At 39.9% G+C, this 12985-nt stretch overlaps 1 protein-coding gene across 13 annotated transcripts in view; it reads left to right on the top strand.

Moving 5' to 3' along the window:
* Ptprk (protein tyrosine phosphatase receptor type K) overlaps positions 1 to 12985 on the top strand; it is a 534789-nt gene that overhangs the window by 514732 nt on the left and 7072 nt on the right. For all 13 annotated transcript variants that reach the window (XM_087911293.1, XM_087911268.1, XM_087911261.1 and 10 more), the window contains 7 exons: positions 999 to 1115; positions 6139 to 6293; positions 8582 to 8717; positions 8925 to 9074; positions 9913 to 10086; positions 12029 to 12160; positions 12296 to 12421. In XM_087911293.1, the coding sequence (XP_087767419.1) occupies positions 999 to 1115; positions 6139 to 6293; positions 8582 to 8717; positions 8925 to 9074; positions 9913 to 10086; positions 12029 to 12160; positions 12296 to 12421 (990 nt within the window). The remainder of the gene's footprint in view (positions 1 to 998; positions 1116 to 6138; positions 6294 to 8581; positions 8718 to 8924; positions 9075 to 9912; positions 10087 to 12028; positions 12161 to 12295; positions 12422 to 12985) is intronic.

Genomic DNA, 12985 nt, shown 5'->3' with positions numbered 1-12985 from the left:
AGGTGTGGAGACCCACACACAGCCAAGCATTTGGTCACGCTTGAAGGACATCACCCGGGAACCCACAGAAGCAGCAACCTGGGCTCATAAGAAGCTTACAGAGTCTAGACCAACAGCCAAGAATCGTACATAGATCAGACCTAGGCACTCTATACATGGACAGTTGTATAGCTTGGTCTGTTTGTGGGAACCCTAGCTGTGGGAACCCTGTCCCTAATGCTTTGGCTGGCTTTTGGTAACCTATTTCTCATATTGGGTTGCCTTGCACAGACATACTACAAGGCAAGAAGTTTAGCCCTTCCTCCACTTGATATTCCATGCTTTGTTGACACCCATGGAAGGCCTGCCCTTTACTATACAGAAGCAGCAGAGGAATGGATTGGGGGAAGAGGGACCGAGGGGAGGGGGGATAAAGGAATGAGAGGGAAGAAGAGAGAGGAAACAGGTTTGGATGTAAAAGTAAATGAATAAATTTAAGTAATGAAAAAGAATATTTCATACTCAGAACATTTCAATTGAATGCTCCTAAGTGAATTTTCAATGAATGAAAAATATTTGGTGTCTCACTGGGTAATAAAATAACATTTAAAATTTTAAAGATAATTTTTGGAAACTTTATTTATGACCACTCCCCAGCCTTCTCCAACTCCTTCCTTACATCCTGCTCCCAAATTCACAGTCTCTTCTTTACATGTTTATACAGCCTACTTTGTCCATACAGCATTGCTCATATATGCCTATGAGTAGGGCTGGTTACTTGGGACTAGACCACTTATGAAGGAATGCCTGGAGGAAGTAATGCAAGCTTGAATTTTGTACTGAAATATAGCTTAGCTATTAGACTTAAAAGTCTTTGAAAGCGCACAGTCTGTTTATTGTGTGACGTGTTCTCAGCTGTGTTCGAATTGTGACCTAAATGCATCAGTGGAATGAAGTCATCTTGGCTACTGGGTATGTGTTCAGATAAATCTATACCTATGCATTCTTCTTATCGTTAGGTGAAATGCTATAAATATTGGCCTGATGATACCGAGGTTTATGGTGACTTCAAAGTGACCTGTGTAGAAATGGAACCCCTTGCTGAATACGTCGTTAGGACATTCACCTTGGAGAGGGTAAGCGTTAAAAAGCTTATATTGAAAATGTGACTACTGCAGTTTTTTTAAAAAAAAAACACTACCAAGTTTTTGTTTTAATTACTAAGAAGTCCATCCACCCATCCATCCATTAGTTTACAAATTCATTTTGCTTTGTTTTGTTTGGAGGGGGTGTTGTTGTTTGGGGTTTTATCGTTGTTGCTGCTGATGTTTTAGCTTTCCTCGTGGCAGTGTCTCGTTACATAGCTCTGCATATCCTGGAACTCACTACGTAGACCAGGCTGGCCTCAAACTCACAGAGATTTGCCTGCCTCTGCCTTTCAAGTGCTAAGATTAAAGGCATATGCCACTAAACTCAGCAAGCTACAAATTCTATTTTGAGAGCTGAGCCTTGGGACATATATTAAAATCCCAACTCGTGAGTCCTCACCTGAAGGGGGACAGACAAAAACTGTAAACAAGAGATTATGTTATATAGCTGCAGAGCTCTGTGATAAAGTAGCCTTTGGGAATTGAAATAAGAAATATTACTGAGGTAGAAGAGAAAACACTTGACAAATATAAAGGGGTTATGGGGAAGAAAACATTTAAAATGGCATGGGGCCTGATGGAACGGAGGGTCCGAGATTATGTCAGGGGAAGGTATTCCTGCAAGAACTGAGTCACGCCTTAGCCCTAAGCCTTAGTTTTTTCCTGTTCTGGGAAGTGACTCATGCAGAAGATGTCAGAGATAGGTAATTAATGGTAAAGGAAGTATTCAAGACAAGAATCACGCAGCCAGATGTCCAGGTCTAGTCGGCACCCATGTGATTTTAGCGTGTGAGTTAGGTGGCCATTGGAGGGCTTTGAAGGTGAGAATACCTCATCAATGTTTAGTTTTATTTTCATTAATTGAAGTTTTCCTTGATATTGTCACAGTCTAAAATGCATTCTAATTATTCCTACCTCCTACCCCTGTCAGTTCTCTCTCCTTTTCCTTTACTCATAAATTTTACTCGTGTTGTGACCGGCTGCATTTAAAGTGACGTACTAAAGAAGTGAGAGACGGAGAGCGCTTTGAAAAGCCAGGCATAGGCCGAGAGCCATGGACACTGCAGAAGTGCTTAACAGATAGTAGAACACACAAACATGTAAACAAAGGGGCATGCAAGTCTACGGATATCAGTAAGATCAATTTGTAGTGTTAATGCAAATGAGACACTGGAATCTCCGAAGACAGGCAGCTACAAAACTGCCTATGGAGAATGCTCAATGAATATGGATATACTGTTTTGTACTTTCAAATGAGCAAGAAATTTTACAAAGAATAATAATCCTCATTGATTGTGTGTGATCACTTAGATACTGCATTCATTAGTGATCAGAGTTCAAATACTTTGGGTCTCTACAAATCAGTATAACAGTTTGTCTGTAGAATTTCTTAAACATCTAGGTTTTTAAATCATTTACCTATCTTAAGTCTATACTTAGGAATGTATTTATATGTAATGCTTTGCTGGTGAATTAGGTCGGCATGATAAATAACCAGACAAGCTCAAGAACAACAGTTGTATTTTGATAGTTGAACAGGGGAAACTCATGCTACAAGAGTGGGAGGTCCGAAATCCTATCAGTCCAGCGAGCACCGCGCAGAGAGAGTGGCGCACCTGGATCTCCCAGTATTTCTACTTGGGTCTCAGGTTGCCACACCCTAATTAAATGTGATTGGTTGATAGTTTCCCCTTCATCTCCCCCTTTTGTCTAAACAAGATTGAGCCAAACCCAATACAACTATATACAGAAGGAATAGATACCAAATATAAAATTACAAGCAATAAACAATATTAAGCAAGAAACGCATAACAAAAGTTTTACTAAGCATTCTATTTCAAGGAGTCTAAATATTGCATTGAAATTAAGCTTGGCTAAATCATGAGGAAGGTAGCTACAATTACCTACTCTTCAACTCCATCAAATATCTGAGAAGGGAAACAATATTACTTGAGTGAACAGGAAGTACAATCGAGAAACTTCCAAAATGTGCAACAAATGACAGAGACAACTGGCTACCTGGGCAATCACCCAAAGTCTCACTTGCAGTGTTGAAGCAACCAACTTTGGCTAAGGCCTAACGTAACTGACATACCATTTTTAAAGGCAAGAAACTTTTAAAACTATCTTATCCTGTCTTGGCAGGATATGACAGTCCTGTTTTATCCACTTACAGATACTCTGTATCTCTGTCAGTGATTGAGGTATGTGCATTTCTTTACCCAAAGGCCAGTTCTGCCAAGAAGAAAGGCTCCAGGTGGAGTGTCTTTGGTGCTCAACATTGTCTCGGGAATAGATCGGTGTTGCCAGGAGCGATTGTGTCTCCCTACCACGGAACTCTGAGTTAGATTAAAAGCCATTTTTTTACAGCTCTTTGAAGAGGTTGAAGATTATCTATCTATACTGAATATAATCTCTATGTATCTAAAGAACCTGATTAGTCTAATTATAAATATGACAAACACAGATGACTATTGATCTATATACTTCTCAATACCTATCTAACTTAAAGACAAAGACAATAAACAACTGTGCAATAAATGAGGACAAAGACCTTCAAATGTGTAAGTATCTTGACCAGAGGTAGCAATGTACACTGCAATGTGGTAAATATATATCAATACATAAATAATGCTTTAAACAGAGGTAGAAGCGTACATGCATACAATATTCAATATAATTTAACTTTGTATCAATATATAAGAATCGATACCAATATAATTGTCTAAAAACAATAACTCACAAGTACCAATCTATTATCCCATCATTCAATTATCCCTCTTTATTTTTTCCAAGAAAGATCCCTGAGCCTATAAAATTCCTCCCCATCCCTCAACTGTATACCAATTATAATCAACCCCTAAATGATGTCCCTAAGCCTGAGGGCAAACTTTGCTAGGAGAGGGGACGTCATCCTCATTTGTATTTTTGGAAAATTCTAGATAGCTGAAAACATGGAATAGTAAAAAAAAGTCAAATCATCATACACACAAAATATTACAAAATTAGAAACTCAGAAAAATAATAATAGCATAAAGACAAGTTATATATTAAAGAGGAATGCCAACTAGGAAAAATACATTTAAAGCCCTTGCTTAAAATGATCAATAAAATACCTAAATCACTAATTCTAAATGAAGCGCAATGAAAAATTTCAAACATTGTGTAAAGTGCACCTTACCGGAAAGCAAGAAGAATAGGTAAACTAGAATCACATTTACCGTCAGAAAAGTTACTCTTAAAGTCATGCATAAACTTTGACATACAGACATGCATTTTGGTCCAGACACACCGATTGTCCAGCAAATTTTATTTCTCAAAAACTGGCTCAAAAATAAGGGTGAACAGATGGGAGGGGAAAGGGAAAAAGAATTGTTAAATTTACCATTGAAATGGAGCTGTGGTTTTGCAATTGAGATTTTTGTCCTTTATCCTTTGAAAGAATGTGCTTGTCCGTTCTTTTAGCCAGAGAAGCTAATTAAAATTAACAAAATATATTTGGTTAATATCAGATGTCATAAAATGAGAGGCAACAAGTGCCCCAGACTGTGGGATGTGTGAGATCTTAGTCACCACACAGGTTTATCTACATTCTAAACAGAATGCCACTAGAGTCTGAACTTTTTTCTTTCTGTTATGGATAATATAAAGCAGTGGTTTTGGAAGTAGAACACAGTTTGGTCATTAGTCAGAAATTTCATGTATGTAGTATGTATGTATGTATGTATGTATGTATGTTTGTATGTATTATGTATTTGGCAGTACTAGGGATTAAACCCATGCCTTGTGCACATCAAGCAAATGCTCTTCCACTGAGCTACATCCCCAGCTACACAGAGATTTCTAAATGAAAGGTTCCTGGTGAGATGTTCACTACCAGATAGGAAAAAATTATTTTTTAGAATTCAGACTTTGGCATGTCACCGGAGGGAGAAGAAAGAGAGTGCAGCCCATGGAACCAGTCTGGCGAAGTAGTTTAATATAGAGGATGTGAAAAGTAGCAAAAAAAGAAGGTGATTTTCCCATATTTGTGATTTCAGGATGACTTTTGTCATGGGACTGTTGAGGTTATTTGTGGATCCCTTCTTTGTGTAGCGTAGTGTGCTAGGAATTAATATTGGAAAGAATTATAAGGCATGATTCCTAGCTCCTGAGGTTTTGATAACTCTGATTTCTGTAAGACAGGCTATGAAGATAAACTGCCATTCTCAAATTGATTTATTTAGTTCATATGTTTTTGCTTTTCCTGATTGAACAAGTAAGATTAATATCTTCACTGGTAGCGCACACTAAAGTTAGATTGATATAGATTTTTTTCTTTTGTAGGAAGACAGATCCTAAAAATGAATTTTTCAGTATTTTATTTACAGTGCCGATGCTTCCTCAAACCTCCGGTTTCTCTTATGAAACGGGAGAGGGTTTTGTAGAAACCTTTATGAGGTTTCCTTCGATTAACCTGGAAGGGGAGAGAAAGAGCAGCGGACGCTTCACTTCTTTTATTGTGTTGTTACTAGAGATAATGCTTGGTGGGCCAAATTATTTCACAGAGCTGAGAAACGATCATTTACCCAGAGAACAGTTTAGCTGCGTGTGTATTTTCACAAACCAATCTAGTGTGGCACTGTCCTGGAAAATCCTACATACCATGCTTCAAAACCATTTTCAACATGGATAAGCAAGGTATTGAAATCTCCACTTGAAAACTCAGTGTCCCAGATCAGGGGGACTTTTCCATTTCTTCCTTGTCCCCCCAATAATTTCATGTGGTATCATTCCCAGTAAGAAGCAAGCTGTCAAGGCAAATAAAAATTTACCCCGGGAAGCGAACAAAACTAAGTTCCTTTCCTGGCAGTTCTGTGGTGATAAAGGTTAAGTCCCCAAGCCATGTTAGACCAGTACCCTTTAAAAAAAATAAGTAAAATAAATGTTGTTTTCATGGTCCCTCAAATTGAGTGAATTTGATGACTTTCTCTGGATCCTTTCTAAGGCTCTGTTTTCTATCTTTGCACAGAGAGGCTATAACGAAATCCGAGAAGTCAAACAGTTCCACTTCACTGGCTGGCCTGACCATGGGGTTCCATACCACGCCACGGGGCTTCTCTCCTTTATCAGGAGAGTCAAGCTGTCCAACCCGCCTAGTGCTGGGCCCATTGTCGTACACTGCAGGTGAGTGATACCCCCAGCTTCAAATGACTGTCCAGACAGGGCTGCTCAGCCTGACAGCTAGATGTCGCTTTCCAGGCTCGCGTTTGCCTATCCTACAGACAACGGGAAGCAGAACTAAAAACTGACCTTGTGTAGGACATAAGCTAGGAACTTCCAGAGCCACACAATCATCCTGGTACGGTGTTGCTCTCAGGTCCAAGTGTGGAAAGGGTCTCTTAGTGGGAACCCCTGTGTTGGCCAGTTTTATCACTTTGGAAAATCCCGTACTGTAAAGAACGATATTAGAATAGAGATCTTTTTTTCCAGTCCACTTAATTCCCAGTAGAATCACAGCTTTTAAAGCTGAATTTGAGATTACTAAATGGCCTAACTTGCAAGAGTTGGGGCTATGAAACAGGTGTGTAACTTTAAAAACAAACAAACAAATCACTATCCATCAGAGGACCTAAAAAAGCACATTGCTGCGATTCAGCAAATAGATGCCAAGAACATGAATATTGAATCCAGATTCCTTCTGATTAAAAACTTCTTTGAGGGACAAGAAAAAAGAAGCAATTTAAGGCACGAAAGCAAACTGCATGGCTCATTTTGAAACAGGGCCAGAAGAACAAGGACAGATCCTAAAAAGCAGCTCTGAAGGCCGCACACCGTTCTCAGATCGTTCTCCTTCCTTCCCAGCTACTTCCCACATTGAACTTCAGCGTCTTTGTTTTTCCTTTTGTAAAATCCAAACAATTCAGAATTGCAATGACCTTTTAAAAAAGAAAGAAAGAAAATAAACAAAGGTAAGGGATGCTGCATCCCATCAGGATCAGACTCGGGACATATCTAAAGGGGGAAATCCATCCCTTCAATCTTCCAGAAATCTGATGGACTCTTCAATTATTTCCCCGTCACAGACACTGGGAACAGTGATTGAGAAGCAGGATTGGGAGAAATCGTGATACCCGACTGTCTTTGGTTAAACATAAAAGAATAGCAAGTGTAAGCGAGATGACCACACTTGGCTAACAAAGAAATCATGCCAGGAGCACAGATGAGCGTTTAGAAAGTGAAATAAATAGGTTTGGAATTCAGTGACTTCTTGATTCATCAGGAGGGTTTGTGTTTTCATGAATTGCTTGCTTCGAAAGGGCTCTGGATTTTCCGGGTCCCAGAACCAGAGATGACATTTTCCATTTCATGATGTCATCTTTGTATGTAGAGAAATGAAGACTGGCTGGATAGAGAATCCTTCACCCCCTCCCCTACCCCTCCCCACCCCTCGGTTGTGTTCTCTATTTTATTGCCTGTAATTGTTCCAAAGAGGGAAATCTTCATATTATGCTTCTTTTTGAAAGCATGTGATTCTGCTTTAGAAATGAAACAGCAGAGTGGCTATCAGGTTGGTGTTGGCCCAGTAGTTAGGAGCACTGGCTGCTCTTGCAGAGGCCTCGGTTTCAATTCTCAGAGCCCATGTGGCCGCTCACAACTAACTGTAACTCCAGTCCTGGAAGTCCCATGCCCTCTTCTCGTGTCCAGAGGCACCAGGCATGCACATGGTAAACATACATACAAGCAAGACATTTATACAGTGAAAATACTGAAGTAAGTATGGAGAATACATTTTTAAATGCTGGCTAGCACCCTGACCAGAGAGAGATCACACTCTAATTCACAGAACAATTTCAGCTTCCCTTCAGATAGTATTAAATATTCTTTCTCTTTGGGGACTTTCTCCTCTCTGGTTGTATCCCTCTCTCCTCCAACCATCTCCCTTGGCATTTCCTGTGAACTGTGGCTCCTCTCATTTCCTTTCCCATCGGAAGGTTCTAGGATCAGTGGCCTTGGTGTTTGTTTACATGAGTCCAGCTAGGATAACTAGATCCCGCAACTGCTGGATGACTGACGACAGGAGCATGAAGGAAACTCAATGTGGAGCTAAATTTCGTAGCTTGATGCCAATACTGTTTCAGTCCCACGAGTGTGAAATTATAAAAATAATATAAAATTGTCACATTTAAATTCGCATGAAGTGAAGGTCGTGTGATAGAGGTGTGCAGCTTGAACAATACGTAGTCTTTCTGTTCAGTGTGGAAATAATTTGCAACTCTCGTTCTGACCTAAGTACACCATGCCAAATCAGACACTCCACATAGTTGTCTATGCATTAGTATGTTTTTGTGTGACATATAAAGTTATGTGTTTGCATTCTGATAAGTCAGTTCGACTTCATGTAGCTCAAGGTAGACTAGAGACTGAAGCTTACGCAGAGAAACATGCTTCTCATACTTCTCTCGTTTTCTCAGCGCTGGTGCTGGGCGCACAGGATGCTACATTGTGATTGACATCATGCTGGACATGGCTGAAAGAGAGGGTGTGGTTGACATCTACAACTGTGTCAAAGCCTTAAGATCGCGCCGCATCAATATGGTTCAGACAGAGGTAGATCGTCTCGCCCTTAATCTGTCTTTATTTTCCTTTTTACCAAATGAAATTTACTTATTTCTTAGTATATAATCAATATTGACTCATTAAATCATAGAGGAACCGTTATCTTCAATAATAGTGCCTTTTTGGTATATTCTCTATCTCCTCTAAACTAAACATTGCTAAACTAGTATGAAATTGTCTCTTTTTTTCTTTTGATAGGAGCAGTACATTTTTATTCATGATGCCATTTTAGAAGCTTGCTTATGTGGAGAGACTGCCATCCCTGTCTGTGAATTTAAAGCTGCATATTTTGATATGATTAGAATAGACTCTCAAACTAACTCCTCCCATCTCAAAGATGAATTTCAGGTATTGACTGTTTCTAAGGTTTCTATTAAAACTTTTCCAGTTTGTCCTGGGCACTAATAACTCTTTTAGAAAAGGTCTTTCAGGTCAAATATATAACCTTTGACCCTTCTGCAACTATAATATGAGATTTTTGTCTTTCATTATGTACATTATGAATTCATTTGCACTGATATCTGCTATGTCCTGAAGGGCAGATGAATTCATATTCTGAAAAGGGTATGAGAAAAAGATATTATAACAGTCAAATCTGGTTATGATTTTTGTATTTATAAGTTTTTCCTTTCCTCCATACAGCCTTACTATTTTGGCCTTTAATGGCATGCTCAATGTGAGATCAGCATATTAATAATAATAGCTGAGATTTGCACTAAACATTGTCTTAGCTCCAGTGTGTTCACTGCTTTTATACAACCTTCAATGTGGAAGAAAATGAGTTCACACGTGGCCTGAGAAACTGCTCCCTAGATTCTCGGTGTAGTGTTCTAGCATGACAAAATGTGATTGCAAATGGCCGCTTTCCATTTGAAGCCCATCATTACCTCCGTGGATGGCCCTTGTATTTTCTTTGTCTGGGGAGTGCGTTTCATGGAGAGATGTGTAGTTTAGCTGTTCTTTCCTTTTGAGAAGAGGCATGTGAATAAAATGTGTCCCGTGACTGCCTCCCTTCACAGGCTCCATTCACTTAACTAAAAAGTCCATTAGCCGCGGTCACAGAGGCACAACTGCCATTGCCTTCCACAAACCCTTCACCTTCCACCTGGCTTCCCAAATACTTGGTGGGTCTGCGCTATGCTATTCAGTGGGTCCCTGTCTTTTAACCTGGGTTCTCTTTTCTCAGACTCTGAATTCTGTTACCCCTCGACTCCAAGCTGAAGACTGCAGCATCGCCTGCCTGCCAAGGAACCATGACAAGAACCGTTTCATGGACATGCTCCCACCTGACAGATGTCTGCCTTTTTTAATTACAATTGATGGGGAGAGCAGTAACTACATCAATGCTGCTCTTATGGATGTAAGAGACTGACTCTTTGTTAGTAAAAAAATGCCCCGAGAATCTCTGTAATGCAACTGAACACTGGCTACTTTTCATTTCTTGGAATTATAAGATAGACTAGAATGGAAAATTAGAAACTGTCAGTGAAATACAAATTGTTTAGAAAAGGATTTGAGGTTGCACCTCCAGAGATTCTTAGCAAATCTAATTTTTATAGGTGTAGTGTCGATTTGAAGTTTGATAGTTGTATTATCCTATAGAAAAATATGAGTTATATTTTTTACCTTAATTATTTTGAGAAGCAAGACTCATACCATACCTTTTTGAGTAGTGGGAATACATTTTAAAATCACAGAATGCCATATCTTACCAAAGTGTGGGGTTTTCATTTGGAAATATTTATCTATGATGCTCAGTGTTTTAATCATTTAAAGGTAACTAATTTTATTTAGTAAACTATTTAGAAATGACTAAGGAAGACATCAGCAATATCATGTTAAGAAAATAAATCATCATCAGGAGAACACTTATTTTGACCCCCTGCCGCTGCTCTCACACATCCTCTGTGGGCCACTTGCCCAGAAACAGAACAACAGGAAAGGGGATTTGAAATTGTGTCACTAGTGATCTTACTTTGTTATCTTGGGAAGAAGCAAGAAAGCAGACAAGATTCAGCATCCTTAAGACAATTTATCACTTTTATTTCTTTTTCATTTTGCTGATGAAACAATAGCAAGGAAACTATAGGAGTCTTTCCCCTCCCTGAATTTAGACAATTGTCCCACACCACTTCCCCCTCCCAAGCTTTGGGATTAAAGGTGTGTGGTACCACACCCAACTACTCTCTTTCTTTCTTTTTTAATTTTAAGGGCTTTAACCTTTTTCTTTTCTCTCCCAAGCCCGCATATATTTTTTAACAGATTGTAAACCATTTAGAGGTTTTCTTTGTCTTTGAATCTCTCTTTACTGTGTCTTTCTCTCTTTTTCTGACCACATGAGTCTTTAATTTGCTAAATAATATGGAGAGAATTAAAGCCATGGCTTTGACAGCTAGATCCAGCCCATTTCTTAGCTTTCTGAGATTCCAGCCTCCTGGCAGAGGTACCAGCTGGAGCCATGTTTATTGCCACAACTCTATGGCATTTCAAGGTCTTGCCGGCAAGCAAGCTGCAACAGTGTGTCCACAAACAACATTCAAATGCTCTGCAGTCGGACCGCCTGCCTGAAAGAGTCAGAGTTTGCTCTGGCAGGATGGTCCAGAAAGTCAGCATTTTAAAACAGCACAGCTTTTTTTCCTGCTATGGCTGAAAACCAAAAGGCATGTGGTTAGCTTTTTAACAATACCATTTAAGTGTTTCGTGGCAGGACCTCTTAAAGAGCTGCAAGGTTTTACAGCTAAAGCTGAGTCAGGAAACCTCTCTTAAATGAGAGCACTTGCTTGCCTCTAGCAAACAGAGCAGACCTGAGAAATTGCTGCTACCAAGAAGCCATGCTTTATTCTATTCTTTTCTATCTAGAATTACTTCCCAAGCTCTTTCAGGCTTTATGTGGATGCAGTTGTCCACATGCTGAGCAGCCATTTGTAACTTGAGGGCCTGCTTGGGGTTTCTGTCCTCCTGTGTGTTTGTCCTGTATTAATATTCCTCAGTGAAATAAAGCTGGGACTCAAATACAGTAGCGACATCAAAGTCTATGTCATTTACTCATTCCTGGTTCCATTACAACCCAGTGGTACCATGGCTTAGGAGGCACTGTGGCTTCCTCTCTCTTGAAAGCAACTGCCACCTACCTGATCCTGCGATGGAGTACATTGAATATGTTTGCATAACTCATTGTGCATTTATTTATTTTTATTTCTTCATAAAGAATTTCATAAATATGTACAATGAAAATATGATCATGTCCAGCCCCCTTTACATTGTAAGCTCTTACATTTCTCAACTCTCCTGCCTCTCCACAGAGCTACAGGCAGCCAGCGGCTTTCATTGTCACACAGTACCCACTGCCGAACACTGTCAAGGATTTCTGGAGACTAGTGTACGATTATGGCTGTACCTCCATCGTGATGCTAAATGAAGTGGACTTGTCCCAGGTTGGTGGCCGTGGGTTAATTTTGTGGTTCTGGATGCATCCTAACGGAATAGTAACAAATTCCATTTTCTAGTTTGTAGAACTTTAAAACAAAACCAGACCTCTTCTCTTTCTTTTCCAAATGTTAATCATGTAGGGCTGCCCTCAGTACTGGCCAGAAGAAGGGATGCTGCGATATGGCCCCATCCAAGTGGAGTGTATGTCTTGTTCAATGGACTGTGATGTGATCAATCGGATTTTTAGGATATGCAACCTAACCAGGGTAAGTCTTTCTCGGGTCATTCTAACTGACCTGCTTCAGACCAAGGAGGTTGTGATCCTGATGGGACCTAATTCTATCCAGACAATAGGGAGAGAAGAATTAATAAGCACCCACATGGTCCAGGCCAGAGTCACTGATCGCCTTATGTCTTAGTTCCAGGACAAAAGGTATTCGAGATGCAGGAAATCTATAATGCTGAAAGCTTAGGTTCTCCAGTCAGTGAGTACAGTAACAGAGTCAGATGCAGTCTCTCAATCAGCTTTTACAGTCTGGGCCTGGCCCCAGAGCACCTGTGGACTTAGGTAGAGGATGATATATTTCCTAATTATTAATATTGACCTTCAGCCTAGAAAAAAAGGAGCATACCGGTGAAAAGGAAGGATAATCATGGTAACCACAGAGAGGGGCAGCATGAAACAGGGCAGACATCACAGGAGACTTGCGTGTTACTATTTCAGGACCAGTGTGTAATGGGAAACCCGACCCTGAGGGAGAAGTCAGCCACATCTATTGCTAAATCTTCGCCCGCCTACTTGTTTTGACGTCTGATGCTCTGAACATTGC

Source organism: Myodes glareolus, chromosome 1 (genome assembly GCF_982192425.1).
Source record: "Myodes glareolus chromosome 1, mMyoGla1.1, whole genome shotgun sequence".
In the NCBI taxonomy this organism is placed as follows: Eukaryota; Metazoa; Chordata; class Mammalia; order Rodentia; family Cricetidae; genus Myodes; species Myodes glareolus.
Note: the sequence above shows the minus strand (reverse complement) of the source record. Positions and strands in the feature narration are given on the sequence as shown.